Consider the following 23,782-nt stretch of genomic DNA (forward strand, 5'->3'; position numbering starts at 1 on the left):
TTGGACTTTCTGATTTAACTCAGCAGGCAGTTTCTTGGGAACCTTTCCTTTTCAAAATAATGCTAACTGACTTATGTGTTGTTTATGCAAACCTTAGACATGCACACACACTCATGATCTCTTCTGGGGTAAAATACCGACCACCTCCTGGAATCACTTGTTTAAAAGCAGATATTTTAAAATAGAAAATTTAAAATTTTGTATAACCTGTTTTTTTTTAATCTGATGCATTTCTTTACTTTTGCTGTGCTTGTGGGAGGGGATAAGACCAAGAAGTGAGCTTCAAGCCTTGCACATAGTCCACAAGTACTACGCCATGGAGTTATATGTCAATCCCTTTTAACACTTGCTGTTTTGAGACAAGATCAGTTAAATCTCTTAGGTGGACTTATAACTTCCTCTGGAGCTCAGGCAGGACTTAAAGCTGTGATCATTCTGACATCCACGTATCTGGGAATGCTGGCATTGAGCTGCTAGGTCCAGCCCCAGATCTTTTTTGACAATAAGTTTGTCATATAATTTGTAGGTTATCTTACTTAGATTCCAGTGGGAGATACAGCAAAGAGTAATGCAGCCTGGGATCTGCCTGGAATAGGTACTGGAATAGGAACTTCTCTGCCACCTGGGGGAAGCGCAGGAAGGTACATGGACTGGGGACAGAGATCTGCATGGGGTGGAGGGACGTGGGGTAGAGTAGGTATCATAACAGTGATGATTGTGGCTGTTTTCCAGGTAGCCTATGTGCTTCGGTTAGATTGTGAGAGAGATTTCAGGAGCACTGACCCACCTGTCTGTGACCTATCTCATTGATTTCTAGGTTCTATGAAGACAGCAATACTTGGGACATAGACAGACAATTTCTGTGGGGACCAGGTCTCCTCATCACTCCTGTCCTGGATCAGGCAAGTGTTGTCATGGAGGCAGGTGGGCATCCTCTGCCTTTGTTCCTGCTCACTACCCCCCAAATCTCCTACCCTTCTATTACAAACTCACTGCCGATATCTGCAGTTGGGTCAATGGAGAAGAGTATTCAGAAGTGTTTTGAAGTAGCTTATCTGATACATATTTTCTTCTTCAGAGGACTCTTTTTCTAGGCAGGCTCTCAATCAGTGTTAAAGTACCTACTGGCAACTTTGATTTGGGCACGAGCCTGTGGTTCATCCTGTCATTGTAACTGACTATTACGGCTCTGAGATGTGAAGTTACAATGTAGCAGAGGCCAAGACTCACTCTGAAGTCAAGGTTTTCAGAGTAGCTGATCTTTGTCAGCTGGGTGGGAGTGCAGGCTTCTCAACCTCAAAGGCAGGAATATACAACTGCGTCTAACTTATGAGTCACAGAGAGGATTAAATGAGACAATTCACGGAAAGCAGGAATTGTCCCCACAGTATATTTTATCATCATTTTTGTTATTTCTGATTATAATCCAGCCCATCTGTGGCCACCCTGATCCAGATCGCCATGTTATAGTTCTTATCAGCACTAGAAAATGGACAAATTTCAGCAATGGGGGGTTGGGGGGGGGAGCAGACTATATCTTCTCTGAATGTGGCTGGGAAGTCCCTGCCCTATACTAAGACATTCTTATGTCATAGAGGCTGAGACATGAGGATTTTTTAATTTAATTTTAGGGTGCAGAGAAAGTGAAAGCGTATGTGCCGGATGCCACCTGGTATGACTATGAGACCGTAAGTAGCTGAAACTGTTCTCAAACTCACAACCACAGCTGCAGCTGCCTGGAGAGGGTGACTGTCTAGAGCTAGGGACCCACCATTCACGCACGGAGGAGTACGTTTGCAGTGTTTTCTGTAAGTTCACAGCACAGCTTTGGAAGAGCAAGTCTGTCACTTTAACACTCTATTCGGCAACAACATAAAGACTCACAGCTCTTCTCATGAGCGAACACTAGAGAGCTTCATGGGCAATTTCAGCTTGGCCAGAAGTCAGATGATTAGCTCAGAAGCATCAGTTTTCATAGCATACATCAAACAGGCTCAGCATAGCAAAAATGTTTCTCAAACCCTGAGTGGACCTACATGACAGCTTTCCTTTCATTTGCTTGTCTGGGTAGAGAGTAATTTTGCTAAGTGGAGATAGATTGCACCTTAGGGATCTCAGCATGGTAGAGGTCCATAGACCATGAAGCTAATGCATCTGATTTATCTGCCTGCCTCAGGGAGAGCAATTGGCATGGAGAAAGCAAAGCGTTGAGATGGAACTTCCTGAAGACAAGATTGGACTTCACCTTCGAGGGGGCTACATCTTCCCCACACAGCAGCCAGCCACAACCACAGAAGCCAGGTATAGCATGGGATCTTTAAGAGGGCACAGGGCTGACAAAGGACAACATTCCTGGGATAGTCTGCTTCAGACTGTGGGTTTGAAAGGTTCTGGAGTGGAGGGTGTCTTTTTGGACTTCTAGAAGCTTCTGACCTAAAGCTATATGCTTGTTGGTTTTTGAAGGGTTTTACTCTATCCCTCTCCCAACCTCTCCATATGTGTCAGAACAAACTGACGGCTAGAATGCTCAGCTTTCTTGGTTTCCAAAGGCACGGTCAGCATTGACACTGAAAGTCTCATGTCTTCAGAGAACTCCATTCTGGGCAAACCTGGTTAGATGATCACCTACGTGCCTTCATCCATTTGTCTCTTGGTAGTTCTCTGCTCTTGGTCCACAAATTCTCATGTCTATATTTGGGTCCATTGTCCATCCTTTTATAACCTTTACCTTCCTTTCCATTCCTTCCACCGAGCTCTTTCCTTCCTGGGACAAATGACAGTCCAGCTACTAGGGTAAAGGTTAACAATTGAAGCTTCACTTATACTTACCGGGAGTGGGAAAGTTGATTTTCTCCAATAGAAATACTTACTGGGTATATCAACCACTCCAGAACAGGCCTCATTTTCAGAAGTAGCTGACTGACATATGTTGAACTCCAGTTTTTGGGGTTTCTTTTGTTGGTTGTTTGGGTTTTGTTTGTTTTTGTACGTGCTTTTACAGTGTGGTATTTTTTTCTTTTGGGGTATGGTTTTATTTATTATGTTTACTCTGTTTTTGCTTTTATTTTTTTGTATTGGGTTTTTGTTTGCTTTTTTGAGAAAGAATTTAAAGTTGGGTTGGTGGTGGGAGAAAATCTGGAAGGACTTGGGGGAGGGAAAGAATATGATCAGAATATATTGAAAATGTAATAATTTTAAAAATTATATAATAATAATAATAATAATAATAATAATAATAATTCCACTAAGCAATGTCACAGATGTGTACTCATCGTTGACTCCAGTTGCGTACTCCATCTGCATTTCACTGAAGAGCTGCATGTTTCTGTCATGTGTCTCTGAAGCTATTCCCTTTTTGATTTAATTAATTGATTGATTGATTGATTTAAAATCCCAATCTGCCTTCCTTCCTTGTCTCCCTGTTACAGAATTCCTCCCCCATGCCTTTCCTTTCTCTTCTAAGAGGGCGGTCCCCTTAGGCATCCTCCCACCCTGGCATATCAAGTCTGCCAGGCTCTCCTCCCACTGGAGCCACACAAGGCAGTCCAGTTTGGGGAACGGATTCACAGACAGGCAACAGCTTTAGAGACAGTCTCTGTTTTAGTTGTTGGGAGACCCACATGAAAACTGAGCTGCCCAACTGCTACAAGAAATATAGGGACAAAGATAGCAGAGACTGAGGGAATGGCCAACCAATAGCCTGCCCGACTTGAGACCCATCCCATGGGCAAGCACCAATCCCTGACACTGTCCCCAATCCACTGTTATGCTTCCAGATAGGAACCTAGCATAACTGTCCTCTTGAGAGAATTCACCCAGCAGCAGATTGAAACAGGTTCAGAGACACACAGCCTAACACTGAACAGAGCGTGGGGACTCTTATGGAAGAGTTGCCGGAAGGATTGAGGGCCTTAAAGGGGATAAGAACTCCACAGAAAAACCATCAGAATCAACTAATCTGGACTCCTGTGGGCTCATAGATACTGAGCAACTGACCAAAGAACATACACTGACCGGACCAAGGTCCCCAACTCATATGTAGAATATATGCACATTGTTTGATTTTAATTTGCTGAGAATTCTTAGAATTCTGGCAACCAGTGTTTTCCATTGAACATTTATTATCCTAAAACGTCAAATGATTGGCTTTTTGTGAAAGTAAATACAAAGACTTCTCTTTTCTCTTTCTCTAATTGTTCAATACCAGGCTGTTTTGTACATTGCCTAAAATAAAAAGATGGATCTGGCTTGAGGTTTTGACTGCAAGGGTAGAGCGTTTAGAGGCAACAGAGCATAGTTTCACATTGCCTTGAGCAGCTGTTTTCCTGGAGTCCTTTCAGGACACAGGCCAGCCCAGACAGAGCTCGCTCCTCTAGTTCCACAGCAATCATCTATCTTGATGCATTTCAGCTTCTTGCCCTTTAGGCTTTGCAGAAGGCTATGCATATTTGAAAAATGCATTTTCACTGAACTACATCCATACCCACTTCTAATTGATTTCTCAAAAGCTAGAGTCAGATGTTGTCTCCAACTCTCTGGCAGAGTTCTGGCTATCACTTCCAAACTCCTGCTGATCTCTGTTTGCCTCACAAGACAAGATAAGAAGAAATCAAATAAGGAAAGTGGTCATTCTATATATGATGCTATTGTATAATTTTGCTTGATCAGAAAAGCTGTTTTGTGAGGGAAAAGTGTATCTTCTTCATAGCAACTGACACTTCTCATTGATCATGAACTCTAAATACCCAGCCATAGGACTACTGTGGAGGATTTCTTCCTCTTCTGATAATCTGTCTTCTACATAATATTTTCAGGCACAATGTTTTTTATTGTACCTTGATTCTGGTCTCCTATTCATGCCTCTTTCATATGTGTTTATGGCTATGCTTTAGTGTGTTTCCATCTCATGTGAACTATTGGTCCTAGAGAGAGAAGCACCTGCCAGTCTTGTCTTTGTATGGGAAGAAAAACAGCATGAGCTGCTAGAAGTAGCCTTTCCCAATGAAACAGGATGCAAATGTTTGTCAAAATCTTTTGAGCCCTAAGGATTTGTATCTTGTGTGAATCTTTTCCCCACAGTCGGAAGAATCCTCTTGGTCTTATCATTGCCCTGGATAAGAACAAGGAAGCAAAAGGAGAGCTGTTCTGGGATGATGGGCAGACAAAGGGTGAGTGCCCTGAGAGGGTGTGGCCATTGCAGACCTATTCACTGGGCTCTGTCCTCTGATTTCTGCTGATCATTAAGTTGTGGGTGATATGTCACCAGGCATCCTAGCAGTGGCATCCCAGAGAAAACATTTGCTTCTAGTTATACTAGTTAGAGGCCATGATGGATGAACCACAGATAGAGAGAGAGCATCTTCCTGTCTTTGTCTCTGTGTCTCCCTGTCTGAATTCTCTGTTAGTAGTGTTTAATGGTCTCTCACTTCATTTTTACAAACAGAATTACATCACTGTTACTGTAATTAAACTTCACTGTAAATATCCCCCCCAGTCCTTGGGGCTGGGACTGTCAATGATATGAAAATCATACCCATGTTGGGGAGGCAGCAAGCACAGCACACACATTCCTGAGTATGAGCACTTACCATTAACATCTCTCTCTCTCTCTCTCTCTCTCTCTCTCTCTCTCTCTCTCTCTCTCTCTCTCTCTCCTGTCTGTCTGTCTGTCTGTCTCATCTCCAATGCAATGGCAATTCTTACAAAACTCACTGGGGAAAAAAAATCTAACAATAATACCAACCAACCAACCAACCAACCAACCAACCAACCAACCAACCAACCAACCAGAGCTCCTAGGAACTAAACCACTACCCAAAGAGTACACATGGACAGACCCATTCCTCCAGCTGCATATGTAGCAGAGGACGGCCTTGTTGGGCACCAATGGGAGGAGAAGCCCTTGGTCCTGCCAAGGCTGGGCCCCAGTGTAGGGGAATGTCATTGTGAAGAGGCAGGAAGGGAGGGTGGTTGGGGAAGGGGAACACCCTTATAGAAGAAGGGGAGGGGGATGAGATAGGGGGCTTATGGATGGGAAATGAGGAAAGGGGATAACATTTAAAATGTAAGTAAAAATATCAAATAAAAGATTACTGTCTTGGGAGCACTGTAAAGGACCTTTTCTCAGTTATAGTATTAAAGAAAAGACAATATGCAGACACACAGATTCTGCATATATGGGCATTGTACACTGGTTACTGTAATGTTCATTGATGATATTACCACTATCAGCAGTATTGGCTTTCTGAAATTTTCTCTTATTATGACTCATAGTCTTTCAACTGCTTTTTAAAATTTACCCTTCTATCTGCCCCTGAAAAACATACTATTCTGTCCTCTATATCAGTTCAATTATTTAGCTCTTTTATAAACTGAGACCATGCATTGCTTCTCTTTATTATCTCATTTTCTTACATCAAGTATAATATGATCCAGATTTACTTCTGTTCTCAAACTGTAGGGCTTTCTATTAAAGACTATTCCACGTGCATGTGCTCTGTAATTCTTATATTCACTCATCTTCTTCTGATATAAATGTTTGCTGTCTTGCCAATTTAGTATTGTGAAAAAATGCTCACTGGACTTAAAATAAAACTCTTAGGAGGAAACATAGGAGAAAGCTATTTAATATTGGGCATAGTGTTGTGATTTTAAATGTGACATGAATAAAGGCAACAAATCATAAAATAGATTTACATAGACATCATGGAGGGTAACATAGGCACTTCTCCACATGTTGAAATTACAACTACTCCATAGCACAAAGTCCCATGTCTAGATATGTAGCACTCCAAAGAAATGAAAACAGTGTGTTACAAATCTTGGCCACTCATATTTACTATGGCATCATCAAGCAAAGATCCAGAAACTGCCAAAGTGTCTGGTGGATGAAGAGGAAAAAAGTGTGATCCACAGATCTGGTGTAGTGCTTGTCAGTCAGGGAAAGAACGAGGAATCAGTTTTATACTTTAAATAATGGTTTTTAACCTATTCACATTATATCCCACTCACTGCCCCCTCATGGTCACCCCCCATTGTTCCTCATTCTCATATGAGTAGGTGGGGGGGGGCCCTGGGTATCCTTTCACCCTGGCACTTCAAGTCTCTGCAGGGCTAGTCATTCTCAGTTGCTGAGGCCAGACAAGGCAGCCCTGCTAGAAGAACATAGTCCATGTACAGGCAAAAGCCTTGGGTTAGCCTCCATGAGGAATTAGTTTTAAGAAGGTGAAACTTGTTCCTCTGAGGTCACCAGGACAGTCTGACATCTCCTTCTTCTTTCAGACACTGTGGCCAAAAACCTTTACCTTTTCACCGAATTCTCCGCCACTCAAGTAAGTAGCACATTTTCGTGAATACTGTGTGGGATTTGCCTGAAAATGACTATGTGTTCTCTATTTGTATTTAGTTATCAATATTTACCAGGGGTAAATATTGCTGTTTATGACTTAATTCTTAGTAATTATACCAGGTTTGTCATCAATAAGAGGCAGCAGTAATAAGGAAGCAAAGCTGCTATTACTGTAAAGGACGATTCTCTAAAAGGCCTGAGAATTCCCCCTACTCTCTCCATTGGAATATGAAAATAAGTTTGCCTCCCCATCAGCATGCAGCAGCAGGGAAATTGAGAGACTTTCAGAGCAGCTCAAGGGCATGGTCTAGGATGGAATGTTGGAAGGCCTAGGGAATCTATGTTTGCATAATTTGTTCATAAGTATGCTTGGTGTGTTTCAGAACCGTTTGGATGTAACAATTTCAAGTCCAAACTACAAGGATCCCAATAACTTAGAATTCCAGGAAATTAAAATCTTTGGGACACAGGAATTCCGCAATGTTAAAGTGAAACAGAATGGGGTTCTCCTTCAAATGTCTCCTCAAGTCAATTACAATTCAAACCTGAAGGTAAGAATTCCTTTTGTGAGGAGGCTTTCCACAAGCCTCATGAGGTTATGATGTTACTTCTTGCTAAGATCACATGGGTTGCTGAAGGACCAGAGCACATCTGAAGCCAGGTGAGGAGGTTAGAGCTTGGAGAAGGAAGATAAAAACAGAGATGTTGGAGCCAACAGGCCTTCAGATTTTCCCATCCTTATTCTCTTCTCGCTTTGTGTTTGGTTTTCTCTAACTGGGTGTGGGAGAAGGATCCAAGGAAAGGACTCTGTAAAAATTTGTTGTCTTGTGGTCTAAGGTACAGAGAGAGGGGGATGGGAGGGAAGGAGAGAAGGAGGGAGGGGGAGAGGATGGGGAGGGGAAGAGGGAGAGATGAATAAGAATTTACAGGGCTTTTATTTATTTAACTTTTAGTGTTCCTTTCCTTATGCTTTATCAAGACATATCATATGTTACTTATCATAGGCATTTGCAAGAAATATTTTATAGTAAAACAGTTGATGGTGCTAACATAGACGGTGATTAGAAAGTAGTATTTGCCAGATGTATTGGGATCCACTGTTTCTTTTTTTTTTTTTTTTTTTTTTTTTTGTATTTTTTTTTCTTATATACATTTCGAGTGTTATTCCCTTTCCCGGTTTCCGGGCAAACATCCCCTTCCCTCCCCCCCTTCCTTATGGGTGTTCCCTCCCACCCTCCCCATTGCCCCTCCCCGACAGTCTAGTTCACTGGGGGTTCAGTCTTCTTAGGGACCCAGGGCTTCTCCTTCCACTGGTGCTCTTACTAGGATATTCATTGCTACCTATGAGGTCAGAGTCCAGGGTCAGTCCATGTATAGTCTTTAGGTAGTGGCTTGGTCCCTGGAAGCTCTGGTTGCTTGGCATTGTTGTACATATGGAGTCTCAAGCCCCTTCAAGCTCTTCCAGTTCATTCTCTGATTCCTTCAGCGGGGGTCCCGTTCTCAGTTCAGTGGTTTGCTGCTGGCATTCGCCTCTGTATTTGCTGTATTCTGGCTGTGTCTCTCAGGTTCGATCTACATCCGGCTCCTGTCGGTCTGCACTTCTTTGCTTCATCCATCTTGTCTAATTGGGTGGCTCTATATGTATGGGCCACATGTGGGGCAGGCTCTGAATGGGTGTTCCTTCAGTCTCTGTTTTAATCTTTGCCTCTCTCTTCCCTGCCAAGGGAATTCTTGTTCCCCTTTTAAAGAAGGAGTGAAGCCTTCACATTTTGATCATCCGTCTTGAGTTTCATTTGTTCTAGGCCACTAGGGTAATTCAAGCATTTGGGCTAATAGCCACTTATCAGTGAGTGCATACCATGTATGTCTTTCTGTGATTGGGTTAGCTCACTCAGAATGATATTTTCCAGTTCCAACCATTTGCCTACTGTTTCTATATGACTTGTCCTCCTTTCTTCTACTTCCTCAGTCCTGTGAGGGACTTTCCCAAGTCAATTCTGATGACTTCTTTGGACACTTCTCATGGAACTGGAGTGCTGGATCAATACTGTGTTGAGGATCTTTTAAATTTGGGTTAACCAGTCAACTAAGAAATTTAATTACATTGGATATTGATCACATTTGACACTTTATTATGGCAATACATAAAGAGGATATATATTTTTATAAGTTAAATATAAAAGTTTATAGAGTTGGTTGTGTCTATGGCAAAGTGTAAGGCAGCAGAAAGATACATATGCAAAACATGATTTATTTATGACAGAAAATAAGATATTTAATATATCATCAAAGGAACTCTATTTTTTGAGTCAGAATGGTCAGAAATACAAATAACCTAAATGAAAATATATGAAAGTGTTAAAAAGGAGTCTAAACCAAAATTGGTAAAATATCTGCTTTGGTCTTAACTGATATCCAAGCTCAGTAGAGTAGTTGAGGGCAGCTTTCTGGAGAAGGCATGGATGGAACACCACCTTGAATGATAGAATTTTATGGATATGGAGAGATGACTCAGCAGTTAATAGCACTGGCTGCTCTCCCTGAGGTCCTGGTTTGATTCTCAACACCCAAATGCCATCTCCCAAACATCTGTAACTCCAGTTCCACAGGATCAAAGCCACATCTGGCACCTGCAGCCACTGCACACACATACTGTGGGCATATGCAGCCATATATCTATATCTATATCTATATCTATATCTATATCTATATGTATATCTATATCTATATCTAAACATATTGGATTTATGAAGTTGATGTGACAAGAAGTTTGATGCAGAAAAGTTGGAAGTATTTTTGTAATTAAAGTTTCAAAGTTGAAAATGTGATGTCAGTAATTCATTAAGTTTATGATAAGTAAGGTCTATTTTCTTTCTGAATTGGAATGAGCTGAATGGATCCAGTCACAATGCCCTATTGTAGGGAAAAGAAAAATGGAAAAAAGAAGCATAGAAAAGAAAGAAAAACAGAGATAAAGCAGAAGGGGAAGGGCCTTCTATCAAGAACGAAACCTTGACCCCAGCAAATAAACCCAAATTGACTTTTCTAGCCAGGCATATGTTACCGTCAGTAAATTTTCAGTCATTAATTCAAAGTATCTCTTATTTAAAATTGAAATACAGAGAAAAGCACATGTATTCCAGAAAGGGCCTTGTTTTCCAGAGAGAATATGTCTTGAATATGGTGTCCAAGTTGAGTTAGAACAACATCAAAGCGCTCTTAAATTTCCAGTCTCCATATCAGGTTTAGGATGTTGGAAATGGAAATTTGTATATGCTATTTCTCACTCCCCAATCCTACACTAAGAGGTATATCTGAAAGCAGAAATCTGAGGTAAGTTTTGTATGATTCCAGAGAACACTAGAACTATAGCCTAAGCAACATTACATAGGTGCCCGATAATCTAAGCACTCCACACCAAAATGAGGCATGATATGGTGAGGTAATGAACAAGAAATGGTAGCTTAATCTGGAAAGAGGATGAGAAATTATTTCTGACAAAATGAATGGTGGTCAAGTGGTCCATGGAGGGAATGAAAAAGTTTGAACATAACAGGTTTTCCTTCATCTCTCTCTTTTTTTTTACAATGTAATATAGAAAGTTTTCATAGAACAGTTGTATTTTCCTTTGCCACTGACTATAGCCTAAGCACATATGCACTTGTGTCCTCATATGCTGTGGTGTGTTATTTAAAATATTAAAAGCAGGGCATAAGGATAAACTAAGAATATCATTTATTCTTTATTTCCATCAAAAAGTTTGAGGTCTTGTAAGACTTTTGTACTGAGGATGAATTTCCATTCTTTCAGGTTGCTACCATCACAAATATCCATCTCAAGCTGGGAGAAGCATATACAGTCGAGTGGGACATCTTCACAAGGGATGAGGAAAAGATAGATTGTTATCCAGATGAGCATGGTGTTTCTGAGGCAAACTGCACTGCCCGTGGCTGCATCTGGGAGGTAATCATGCTGAAGATGGTCATGTAAATTGGACACCCTTTTAATATAATCTACAATGTTTTTATCACAACCCTGTAACCATGGATTTATTTAAAATCTATAGAAAGACTCTATATAAACATTATTTAGGCTGAGGAGTGAGTTGGGCAAGAGTGGGATTATTTACTATTCTACTCTCTCCAGCTGATCAGGAATTTAAATTCATGGTTTCTTAAATGTTATAGACATGAGCAAATGTTGCTATGGCTTTCTCTCCAGATAATTTGTCTCTTCTAACTCTGTTTTATTACTCCATATCCCTGCTGATCTAGGATATTGACTTTCTTTCCAGGTTTCCAACACTCCTGGGGTCCCTCATTGCTACTTTGCTAATGAGCTGTACTCAGTCAGCAATATTCAGTATGACTCCCATGGGGCCACAGCTGACATTTCCTTGAAGGTTTCTACTTATAGCAATGCCTTCCCCTCTACACCCGTGAATCAACTGCAACTGAAAGTGACCTACCACAAGGACCAAATGCTGCAGTTTAAGGTATGCGCTATCAGGCATGGACAGGGCCTCTCCAGTTTCAGTACTCTTTGCTACTTTTTGTTACAAAATTCTGACAAAAATGTTTAATTTCATATCAAAATACTTGAGAGCATCATTCAAGTGATGAGATCAGTTAGATATCTGATGCAGTAGAGAGACCTCTCCTAATTTCAAATTGAGAAAATAATTGTGCCTAAGGAAAATTGTAAAAGAACACATGGAGAGGAAGCCGATGAAGCTACTAGGTCGATAGGACAGTTATGTCTCAGTTTGTTCTTGAATAAGAAAGGAGAGGGGGAAGGGTGGATGTGTTTGAGACCTTGAGACGATCTTGGTCCTTCCTATGAACTAGAAGAGGGATATGCCCAAGGAATCACTGTCGTGTTGCATGTGTCTGTGGATGGTAGTGATGTTAACTGACATGAGAAAACTGGGCGGATTTGTGATTGACAGTATAAGAGGAGGAGAGTTATTTTGATAAAAGAACTGGAAACATCTTTGAAATACTCATGAAGTGATTGTTTCTCCTTCCATGGTTTAATTAAATAAAGGGAATAGGGATTGAGTAGCTATCCTGTTTGTAATTTTCTTAATAAATGGTGAGCTGCTCCTACACAGGGAATTGTCTTCCACCATGGTGGTATTGGAACCCCACCCAGGCTGGTACACAGTGAGGCATCAAATGATGCTGGGAGAGCGTAAGTCAGTTTTCAAGGCAGAGAGCCCTCTTCTAGAGGAGCCCTCAGAATCGGAGCGTTATCTGGACTTGAGCTCTATGTCTCCTACTGTGTTTTTTTTATGTGTGTGACCTCATCAGAATGAAGTTGATGGGTGTGCAGCCTCAACTCCTCCTCACTAACCATTTAGCTCTACAGTAGTTCTCTCCACCATGACGATGTCTTTCTCAGTCCACATTTACACTCTTGAGTTTTGCTTTTATTATTTCTTTACCAGAACTCTTTGCTCTCATTTTTGTGCTTGGTTTACTGTGACAAAGCTAGATTCATCCTGTATTTCTTCCATACAATCACCTTAATGCCCAAAATCATTTTCTTCTTTGTAATCACAAACCCCCTTTTCAGAGGTTTTTTTTTTTTTTTGATTGTATCTTTCAACCATGCAGAGTTCTTCTCTACTATTCCATGATTCATGAGTGGTTCACAATAATAACCTTGGCCAATCCTATCCTCATGAATTATTATTGAACCAACAGTAGAACATAAATCCTTAATTACTTAATTTAAATTTCATTTTTAGCATTGTTATGAAAACAAAATAGATTTTTAAATTTCATACTTTCAGGTCTCCTACACTCACATACAAAAGAATATATCATTTTTATAAATCCAACACCAATTTCAGAATGAGGTTTTGATCCTAACCACAATGTTGAAATGGATGAACAAAGGTTCTAGAGCCCATAATAATGAGACCTGAATCTAGATTAAGCCATTAATTAGACAATGCTCTATGTTATGTTGATTAAGCCCTGGGTTGTAAAGTTTGAGAGGTGAAAACTTACAACATCCCGTCTCTGTCAAACATGCTAAGAGTATGCTGAGTTATTCATCTCTAAAGTACTACACTTGTGCAAGTGTTGTTTTGAAATGACAGATAACTGTGATTGTTCACACTATTAATGTCATGTTTTGACTGATTTATATGTTATGCAGTGATCTGTTAAGTGTTCTTAGGCTATCTGGTGTTTCAATCCTCTAAAATTTTGTGTGGTAGGAATTCAAAATCTTATAATACCATGTAATGGCACACATTTATCTGTACATAAAATGGTTTCCTCTGTCCTAGATCTATGATCCCAACCACAGTCGTTATGAAGTTCCAGTCCCTCTGAACATCCCCAGTGCTCCATCGAGTACCCCTGAAGGCCGTCTGTATGATGTCTTCATCAAGGAGAATCCATTTGGGATTCAAATTCGCCGAAAGAGTACAGGCACTGTAATGTAAGTGGTTCCTGGTCTGAGTCTGTGTTACTGCTCTTCTAAATATTCCTCACCAGCTCCATTGTCCTTGAAGACATCCTGGCTTCAAGTATCATACTGCCTATGTTCAGATCCATGATGAATCAGTTAATTTCTATGGTTGTGATAAAAACAAAACAAAATAAAAACATACAATCAAATAACAAACAAACAGAAAACATGTCCAAGAGAACTTGCAGAAAAGTTTATTTGCATTCATGGTTTCTTAGTGTCAGACTCTACGATGGTAAGTGGAAGCAGGCAAACATGTCAGCAGAAAAGTTGAGAGTTCACATCTTGAACTGCAAAGAGAAAAAGAGTGCCCCACGGGGACCAAGTATTCAAATACATGGAAGTATGGGGAATATCTCATTCTATACTCCACATCTGAAGAAGTCTGTTCTGTTTTTAGAGGGAATCTTTAATATTCTAAGAGCAATTACTAAGGCAGTTCCATATATGTGTGTATTCATTATATATGCCATAAGCTGGATGGTATTTATCAGTTTCATTGAGATTCTTGAGATATTTGAGAGACTGAGTTAATTGAGAGATTTCTAACTAAGTGGATGAGGATGGGAGTGAAAGCCTGGAGAGGAGATGGGCTTTAGAACAGGATCAGCCTTGAAGTCTCCCCCAGGAGGCATTCATGAGAAGTAAGCAGGGAGCATAACAAGAGTGCAAGGTTATATATCAGGTGGCCATATCCTAGGTCTGGATACATGTAGAAAGTGGACCATTAAGAGTCAAGAGCATAAAGCATGGCATGGGGAATACAGAGTGGGAATGTGGTAAACTGATTTTACTTTCTACTGTGCCTAACAGTAAGGGGAAGCACAGACACAGTGGAGGAGTACAATTAATGGTGACTCAGGAATGGATGTGTCTAGTGCATATTCTGTTGGGGAGAGGCTCTAGAATTGATGGATTAAAATAGAAAGTTCTGTGGTCCTTCCAAATGGATGGAAACCACTAGGAAGCTGATTTTCTTTTGCAAATGTTCCTTTTCCTTTTGCAGCTGGGACTCTCAGCTCCTTGGCTTCACCTTCAATGACATGTTCATCCGCATCTCCACCCGTCTGCCCTCCACATACATCTATGGCTTTGGGGAAACTGAGCACACAACCTTCAAGATAGACATGAACTGGCATACATGGGGCATGTTTTCCAGGGATGAGCCCCCAGGGGTAAGGACAGAATGTGGTTGTGTTTTGTCCCCTCTAACCAGTCTGTGTGTCTTGTGTTTCTTCTTCCTTCTTCTTCCTTCTTCTTCCTTCCTTCCTCCTCCTTCCCTCCCTCCTCCTCCTCCCTCCTCCTCCGTCCCTCCCTCCTCCTCCTCCTCCTCTCCAGCTTTACCATACACTTTCCTTCTGCTATTAGTTAAGTGTGTAATTTTCATGTGCCTTGTTTTTCATGTTTTTAGCTTACTTTCCTAAGAGGGATAGAGACAACTAAGGAGGTGATTTTTGGTTCTTTCTCTGGGACCGGTTTTCCTAATCTCTTTTGTTTTCTCTTCTTTACTCTCAGTACAAAAAGAATTCCTATGGTGTCCACCCTTACTACATGGGGCTGGAGGAGGATGGCAATGCCCATGGAGTCCTCTTGATGAACAGCAATGCCATGGGTAGGATGATGCCTTCATCTGTTGTTAATGTGCTGGTTTCTCTTATATAATGTCATAATGTAGTTGACCTAGCTGCCTTTGATAAGCCTCTCATGGAATGCTTTTTTGGAACAACCACAAAGATAGATACAACAGAATTCAGTGAGTTCCTAACATTTTTGATCAGTTGTTCAAGCCAGTTACACACATTGAATTAATTTGAAGCTGTGAGGCAGAACACTCACTTTAGGAGAATGGGGTTGTGTGGAAAATTTGTGTGGTATATTTAAAGATGGTAAATAGCCAAGAATCTGTAAAAGGATGTATGCAAAACTAGTGCAATATGAACATGATATATTGGAATTAACTGTCTTTTGTTCACAGTATCCAACATACACTATTCATACACAATGTTATCACTGGGAACTTTGCAGGAAATATATACTGATGCTCACTACATTGTTTTTTAGTACTGTTTATGAACCATAAACTATTGTGAAACAAAGCTTATAATAATCACTTTGAGTGTATTTATAAAGATAAATTTTCAAAAACATAGTAGCAAAACAGGGTACCCCATGCATGCTTGCACAGTTGGGGGATTTTCCTTTAGCTTCTTCTTCTGTGTGAGTCAACAACAGAGTACATGTAGTCAGTACACTTCAGTAGAAGAAAAAGTTAGTGAGGATTAGAGACCTGATTCTTCCACAATATGAGATGATGAGTTTACATTGTCTTTTTTTATTCGACTCTGTTTTTTGTCTTTTCAGATGTAACCTTCCAGCCCATGCCTGCCCTGACATACCGAACCATAGGGGGCATTCTGGACTTTTATGTGTTCTTGGGCCCAACTCCAGAGATTGTTACTCAACAATACACAGAGGTAGGAAGGAATTAATTTGGTTCTGCAGTACCTTCCTTACCCCAGATCCCATTTTATTCAGCACATTTATCACTCCAGGGCGTGCATCCACTAGTGAAATGGTCACATAAGTACCATAATGGTTGGTTTTCTCTGAGGCAAGAGTATAGTATAATAAAGAACAAAGATATTCATCCCTATAGCCGTTGAATTTATGCCTTCTTAATATAGAAGAAAAATGAATTTTTATATAGACATTCTTGTAAGGCTAGTGATAGTGTTGTAGATGGTTGGGATGGTGATGATATTTATGGTAGGAAGGGATGGTAATCTTGATAGAAGTGGTAGTAGTATTGCCATATATATATATATATATATATACATATACATATAGTAGTCTTGCTGATAGAAGTAGTGATTGTGATGCTTGTGATGGTACAGTTGTTGGAGATGAAGTGGATGATGATAGGACTGGATTAAAAGTGATGTTGGAAATTGCAATGGTGGTGTAGGGGTGATGCTGCTGAGAATGACTGTTGTTAGTGTTATGATAGTAATGGGGGGAATGTGGAAATGATGGCAGAATTGATGGTGATGATGGTTGTGATGGATATCATGGTATCCATGACTGGGTTATAGTAATGTTTAGGGTAATTTTAATGGGCATGATAGGAGTGGTGATATAGGTATTGACACATGATGGCAGGGAGTGGTGTGACACTGATTGCACAGTAGTGAAAAAACACATGTGCAAAACTCTTGCAACATATATGTCTGTCTGTAAGATCATGTCATATGTAATTCATTGTTATAAAGGTACTACACGATTGATACTACCAATAGGTCCCATTTGACCATTATGAAGCAAACACAAAGATAACTTCATTTTGTCCAATTTCACAATCTAGTAGGGTCTGAAATTTATACTCTGAACCTGGCAGCATGCGTCCGGTTGTTTTACTTCTAAATTTGGCATGTAGGAATCAGAAAGGACTATAAAGAGAAACTCCAGGCTCTAAGGAGGTTTTTCTTAAGAGATAGCGACCTTCGTCTTTCTGGATTAAAATTGGTAGATTATTTAGTTTTGGAAAAACCCTTTTCTACTTTATATACAACCTCCATTGTTCATCTTCTTCGGTTTTGTAGTTGATTGGTCGGCCTGTGATGGTACCTTATTGGTCCCTGGGATTCCAGCTGTGTCGCTATGGATATGAGAATGATACGGAGATTGCCAACCTGTATGATGAAATGGTGGCTAAGCGGATCCCATATGTATGTACATTTCATAGTATATAGTTTCTGCAACTTCATAATCAACTCAAATCTCTATATTACAATGTGTTGGATGAGTTCTGCAATGACACACTGCTTTACCACAAGTCACAATGAGTCTGCCTCCACCAAAATACCTTTTTAGTGCACTCATGGCTCAGTCTGACAGGGAAGAGCTAAGGCTGAAGCAATGCAGTTTTTGCTGTAGCATGTTTCTACTCATTTTTGTAAAGCTTGACTTCAAGACATCCACTCTTAATATTCTTCAATAGATTAAGAAATTTTACTAATGGTGATTAGGTCTAAAAAATATTGACCTAAACTCATCCAGCCATTCATGGATAGGTTTTTCTTCAGTTTTAAAACTGATAGAGCAATCAGTAAATCATTTGATTTGCTTCTCTGGACAGTTGCTTGCTGAATGCACTAGACGTATATTGAGTTTATACTAGAAAACACTGAACCTACCTTTTTCATTTGAGGACTTGAGGTCCAACGCTTTTAGCAATTCTGTAGACAACTATCACAACTTATTTAATTGTAATTTTGTTTTTATTTTTAAATGTTGTTGAACAGACCTGAAGTGCTGACTTTAGTATGTCATATAACAAGAACTATGATTGCTCTGAACACTGGCTATTATATGCTAACTCCTGTTTTGTTTTTCATCACCATGTAATAGCTTTACAGTTCATGCTGTATCAGGACTGGATAGCTAACTGTATTTTCTCTTAAATAGAACCACTGATTTCAATGGTAGCTCCCAGAGCCGCATCACTATACTCACATCTGACATGTTCTGTTTTCAAAAAAACTTTCTTTTACACTGTATATTTTTTCTGTAACCCTTCCAGACAAACACAGGCATCAAAATCTATTTGTTGTTATCGTTGACTAATCTTTTTCATTCTTGAGTAGATATTATAAAAAACAATCATTGACTATCCTAGGATCCATATTTACAATACAATATAGGATAGGTCAGGTTTGAAATGTTCAGAATCAAAGCCCTGGAGGCTGGACAGTCTCCACCATCAGTCTCTCTTCCTTGTGTCATCCCAGGATGTGCAGTACTCAGACATTGACTACATGGAGAGGCAGCTGGACTTCAAGCTCAGCCCTAAGTTCTCTGGGTTTCCAGACCTGATCAATCGCATGAAGGACAATGGGATGCGGGTCATCCTCATTCTGGTTAGTTCTTGTGTGAATGTGTAGGCTGTGAATGGGACAATGGACGGACTAGTGCGGACATCACCTTAGGGCATCTGTCCTTTCCTATTCTAGGAGAGAAATAGATGTGTAATTAATGTAAGTGTATTTTGAGGGAGCCAAAGAAAATCCCTTGCACAACTTGACATGGAGATTCCTATTTACCACCATATCTCCTTTTAATTTTCTATCATAATTTTCCCCTCTGCTCTGTGCTCTGACTGCAGGATCCAGCTATTTCTGGCAATGAGACAGAGCCCTATCCTGCCTTCTCCAAGGGAGTGGAGAATGACGTCTTCATCAGCTATCCCAATAATGGAGGCATTGTCTGGGGAAAGGTATGGGTTGTATGGTGATCCAACAAGACTCATCCTGGCCCAGAGTCACTATTAGTGTTTTCCTAGAATTTTGATTTTGTGTCTTTTGTGTTTGGTTTCAGATCTTGTGATTTTCATTTTCTTCCCTGTGTATATTTGTAGATATTCTTAAGGTCTTTGTGGAACCCATTCTTTTTTTAAAGCAATCCTCCCTGACTACTGTGAAGCATGACTTATAGTTCCCTAAGACATTATTTATCATGTCCAGTATATTGCTGTTAAATCTTTTCTCTTCATAGGTCTGGCCTGATTACCCTAATATCACTGTAGACCCGTCTCTAGACTGGGACAGTCAAGTGCAGGTAAAATGCCCTTTGTGGATGCTGGATGTAGTCAGGGTTGCCAGGAAGTTTTATACTAGATGTCTATATACTTAGGACAGAGACACTGGAGGAAGAACAACTTAGCGACCCTGGTAAATGGGTAGGGCAGTATGGGCTATGCTCCCTGACAGAAGGCAACATGTCAGTAGGAGTAGGAATTTCTAAGGGTGGGAGGGCGAGAAGAAGAAAGAGTCTAGACTAAAGAAGGGGAGGGGGAGGGGTTAGGGGGATGTTGGCCTGGAAACTGGGAAAGGGAATAACATTCGAAATGTATATAAGAAATACTCAAGTTAATAAAAAAAAAAAAAAAGAGTCTAAACACATGAGAAGAATTTTTAATCTTTTGGTTTTAACAATCCAAAGCTCATTTTCCCTTTACTTGTCCTTCCCATACAACGAGAATGACTCCAAATACTGGGAAGGCATTTGTTTGTGCTTATACCTCTTGACTCTCAATATTTTTTAATGAGTCACAAAAATTTTATTATGTAGGTTCTAGTCAGATATATAGCTATGGAAGTATCAGAATTCATTGAGTTCAGTTTAGTGAGTGCTTACTCCCTGCATGATGTACTCATTGACAATAAGTGCATTGTATTCTACTCTGGCAGCAATACCGAGCTTACGTGGCCTTCCCTGACTTTTTCCGGAATTCAACTGCCCTCTGGTGGAAGAAGGAGATTGAAGAACTCCACAGCAACTCACAGAATCCAGCAAAGAGCTTGAAGTTTGATGGCCTGTGGATCGTAAGTGTGTCTGTATGTGTGTGTGCACATGAGTATGGGTGTGCATTGTATTCACCATGTGGATCCTTGGCATTGATCAAGGTAATAATAATTTCCAGAAAATGAGTTTTGATATATGCAAGTGCTAATCATGGGATGAAACTTACAACTGTCATTAATATAGCGCCAAGGAACTTATCTGAAGTCTCTCCTCTAAATTATCAAGAAAAATTAATGGAAATTCTGTAAAATACTTTCTGTCCTGAGGGGAACCACAATAAATAGATGGCCTAGGCAGTCATGTTGAGGTTAACTGTTCTTCTAGCTTGTTCTTCCCTGGTGGATTACTATCCTCTCTGGGCAGGATCTACAGAGAAGAGATTGCTGGATACTGAATGTGTAACTCTTTCTCTATTCCTGAATTGAGAAGATTGAAGTATCTTTAAAAATAAGTCACATTTTTACTATTTGTAGGACATGAATGAACCTTCCAGCTTTGTGAATGGGGCAGTTCCTTCCGGCTGCACTGACACTACTCTGAACCGTCCTCCCTACATGCCATGTAAGGACCTTGGGCCCTTACACTCTTGGACAATGGCTAGAAGGAAGATGAGTCAAGCATCTTGGGAGTACTCTGATCAACAAGGGCACCTCTCCACCATTGTTTTTGTTAAATGTGTCATGAGACCAAAATACACTCTTTATCTAACACGAGATGTTAGAAACAAAATTCTTGCATTTGTCCAGAAATCACTCGACTAGGATGTCTCTGTGCTGTCATAACTTACAGAACTTTTTTGCTAAGATATATATCTATATCTTTATCTATCTATCTATCTATCTATCTATCTATCTATCTATCTATCTATCTATCTATCTATCTATCTATCTATCTGGAGCCCATAGTCTTTGGAGGTTTGCAGACCTACGGTTTAGCTCCATATACTATATTTTTTTGAGTTGTGTGACCAAATTGAGTTTTTTACACTGTGAGAAGCAAACTCTCTATCCCCTCTCAGAAACATAAGGAAAATATGAAATAACTTCTGAATTAAAACTTAGGGACTAAAGTGTGGTTGAACAGTTAGAGAGAGTACCATCCTAACATAGGACTCAACCTCCACTCCAGAGAATCAGATGCCTTCTTCTGGTCTCAGTAGACATCCTGTCTTTATGTCACACACAAAACACACACACACACACACACACAGACACAGATAAAGAGAGAGAGAGAAACAGAGACAGAGAGATAGAGACAGAGACAGAGACAGAGAGAAGTGTTTTAAATGTGATTATATCAGGACTTGCCCCATAGTGAATATTCAACAACGTCTTCTCTTGCCACATTCCATTTCTTTAGAGATTTGGATGTTGAAAATCAGTTAGTGTGTTATTCAGAGAGGACCATTATTCTCATGACCCTGGGAAGGGGACTTGACTCCAGACAGAGACCTTTAGAGTTAATTTATCCATAAAAAGAAAAGCCAAGCCTGATTGTTCACTGACTTTCATCATTTCCCTCAGATTTGGAAGGCCGAGACAGGGGCCTGAGCAGCAAGACCCTGTGCATGGAGAGCGAGCACATCCTTCCAGATGGCTCCCGGTTGCGGCACTATGATGTACACAGCCTGTATGGGTGGTCCCAGACCAGACCCACCTACGAGTGAGTGACCATTCTCCTGTTGACGGAATGTGTAGGAGACAGTGATGATGGGTTTATATTCCTTAATTTGTCCTTCATTTTCCATACTATGGGCTGAAAAGTGGTTTAACTATAACTTTGTAGAGACTTGTGGTTAAAAATGAGATGAAAGATTTAATCAGTGTACCAACACATCTGTGGGAAAGAGTGGGATTGAAACCCACACATACGGGGACACAAGCTCTTTCAACAATGTTCCAAGTGTACCTTTGATTTGTGCTCAATGTATAGTAGTGATTATTTTATGGGAAACTTGGAATTTCTGTTTCCTACTCAAATATAGAAATCTAAGTATTGGATGAGTAACTTATAACCAATATTGCCTAAGGTTTGGTGACAACCTCTGTATTCATCACATGATGAAATTTTGTTGTTGTTGTTTTTTGTTTTCTGTTTTGCTTTTGTAAATGATGAAACTCATGGAAAGGAATTCCTGTCATTATTGTCCCTATCAGCAGCAGAACCCTCTGAAATCCATTCTTCAGCTTCCCTTGAAGGATGCACTTAACATTTGCCACCATACTTTAAGCACAAGGTTTTGGAGGAGAGGCTCAATTTCCTTCTTTTCCCATCCTTTCTTTAATATACCTCCTTGTGTCCCAACCAGAGCTATGCAGGAGGTGACAGGAGAGAGAGGGATCGTCATCACTCGCTCCACATTCCCCTCTTCTGGACGTTGGGGAGGACATTGGCTGGGAGACAACACAGCTGCCTGGGACCAGCTGGGGAAATCCATCATTGGTGTGTAGGCTGTGCACAGGGGATTCTGCAGGCTGGGATGGGTGTATGATCCTTGGTGAAGGGGGAAGAGGAGGCAGAGAATGTCCTGTCCTGACCCTGGTGCATCTCTCATTGCAGGCATGATGGATTTCAGCCTCTTTGGCATATCCTATGTAAGTGTCCTTTACATGCCCCTCCTCCCTAGGAAGATGACAGTGTCTCCTAGAACGCACCAAGAGCTCACTTTGTCCCATGTTGTTTCAGACTGGGTCAGACATCTGTGGGTTCTTTCAAGATGCCGAATATGAGATGTGTGTTCGCTGGATGCAGCTGGGCGCCTTTTACCCCTTCTCCAGGAACCACAACACCATTGGGACCAAGGTAGGATATCACCTTCCTTAACTATACTATGTCACTGAAATTGCCACCTCAGATTCTCTGAACATTTCTGCCATTTCTTTTCCCTGAGACATCTTCAAAGCCATTAAGTCCTCTTCCTAGAAACTATATTCTTCAGTTCTATTTTGGTGATGTTTTGCTTAGAAACTCTATCTCACTGCAGTACATGAAAAATAGTTTTTTTTTTTAAATTTTCTGAATGAATTTTTCTGCTGTTTCACAGTCCATTATTATTATTCTAGAAGCATCATCCATAAGTTTCTTTAGTATATGGCATTTTAGCTTTGTAATATGTAGTTCCAGTTAGCCTTTTGGTGACCCTAAATTCTTTGGTGTTGTGGGTGGGCTTTAAATTCTTTGCTCATCCTGCTTTAGAGACAAGACCCTGTATCCTGGAATGAAACCTTTGAGGACATTTCCAGAAGTGTGCTGGAGACCAGATACACCCTGTTGCCATATCTCTACACCTTGATGTACAAAGCCCACAAGGACGGCAGCACAGTTGTGCGGCCTCTTCTCCATGAGTAAGTGCCCAGCATGAATCCTGTTGTGCGGTGACCCATTTAGTTATCATGTCTGGTGGATGTGAATCTGAACAGTTTTTCACACTGAGGCAATAAGTCAACTTTTGTATGATTGCCCAAGGCAGAGCTCTTTATTGTTATTGCTCTTCAGGACACCCTGTCATATGTAACACTTATGTTGGGTGTAAGGCATTTACTGAGCTGTGGAAAGGAAACCACTGAGCACAAGATTCCTTTCCTTTGT

General features: G+C 40.5%; 1 protein-coding gene across 1 annotated transcript in view; it reads left to right on the forward strand.

The window, feature by feature from the left end:
- The window catches only part of Mgam (maltase-glucoamylase), a 143,785-nt gene that overhangs the window by 34,318 nt on the left and 85,685 nt on the right, over positions 1–23,782 (forward strand). The window contains exons 19-30 of the mRNA XM_032906004.1: positions 818–902; positions 1,632–1,688; positions 2,177–2,301; positions 5,080–5,168; positions 7,282–7,331; positions 7,732–7,899; positions 11,159–11,311; positions 11,643–11,843; positions 13,650–13,804; positions 14,841–15,009; positions 15,350–15,446; positions 16,196–16,308. Of these exons, the coding sequence (XP_032761895.1) occupies positions 818–902; positions 1,632–1,688; positions 2,177–2,301; positions 5,080–5,168; positions 7,282–7,331; positions 7,732–7,899; positions 11,159–11,311; positions 11,643–11,843; positions 13,650–13,804; positions 14,841–15,009; positions 15,350–15,446; positions 16,196–16,308 (1,462 nt within the window). The remainder of the gene's footprint in view (positions 1–817; positions 903–1,631; positions 1,689–2,176; positions 2,302–5,079; positions 5,169–7,281; positions 7,332–7,731; positions 7,900–11,158; positions 11,312–11,642; positions 11,844–13,649; positions 13,805–14,840; positions 15,010–15,349; positions 15,447–16,195; positions 16,309–23,782) is intronic.

This window comes from Rattus rattus, chromosome 6 (assembly GCF_011064425.1).
Source record: "Rattus rattus isolate New Zealand chromosome 6, Rrattus_CSIRO_v1, whole genome shotgun sequence".
In the NCBI taxonomy this organism is placed as follows: domain Eukaryota; kingdom Metazoa; phylum Chordata; class Mammalia; order Rodentia; family Muridae; genus Rattus; species Rattus rattus.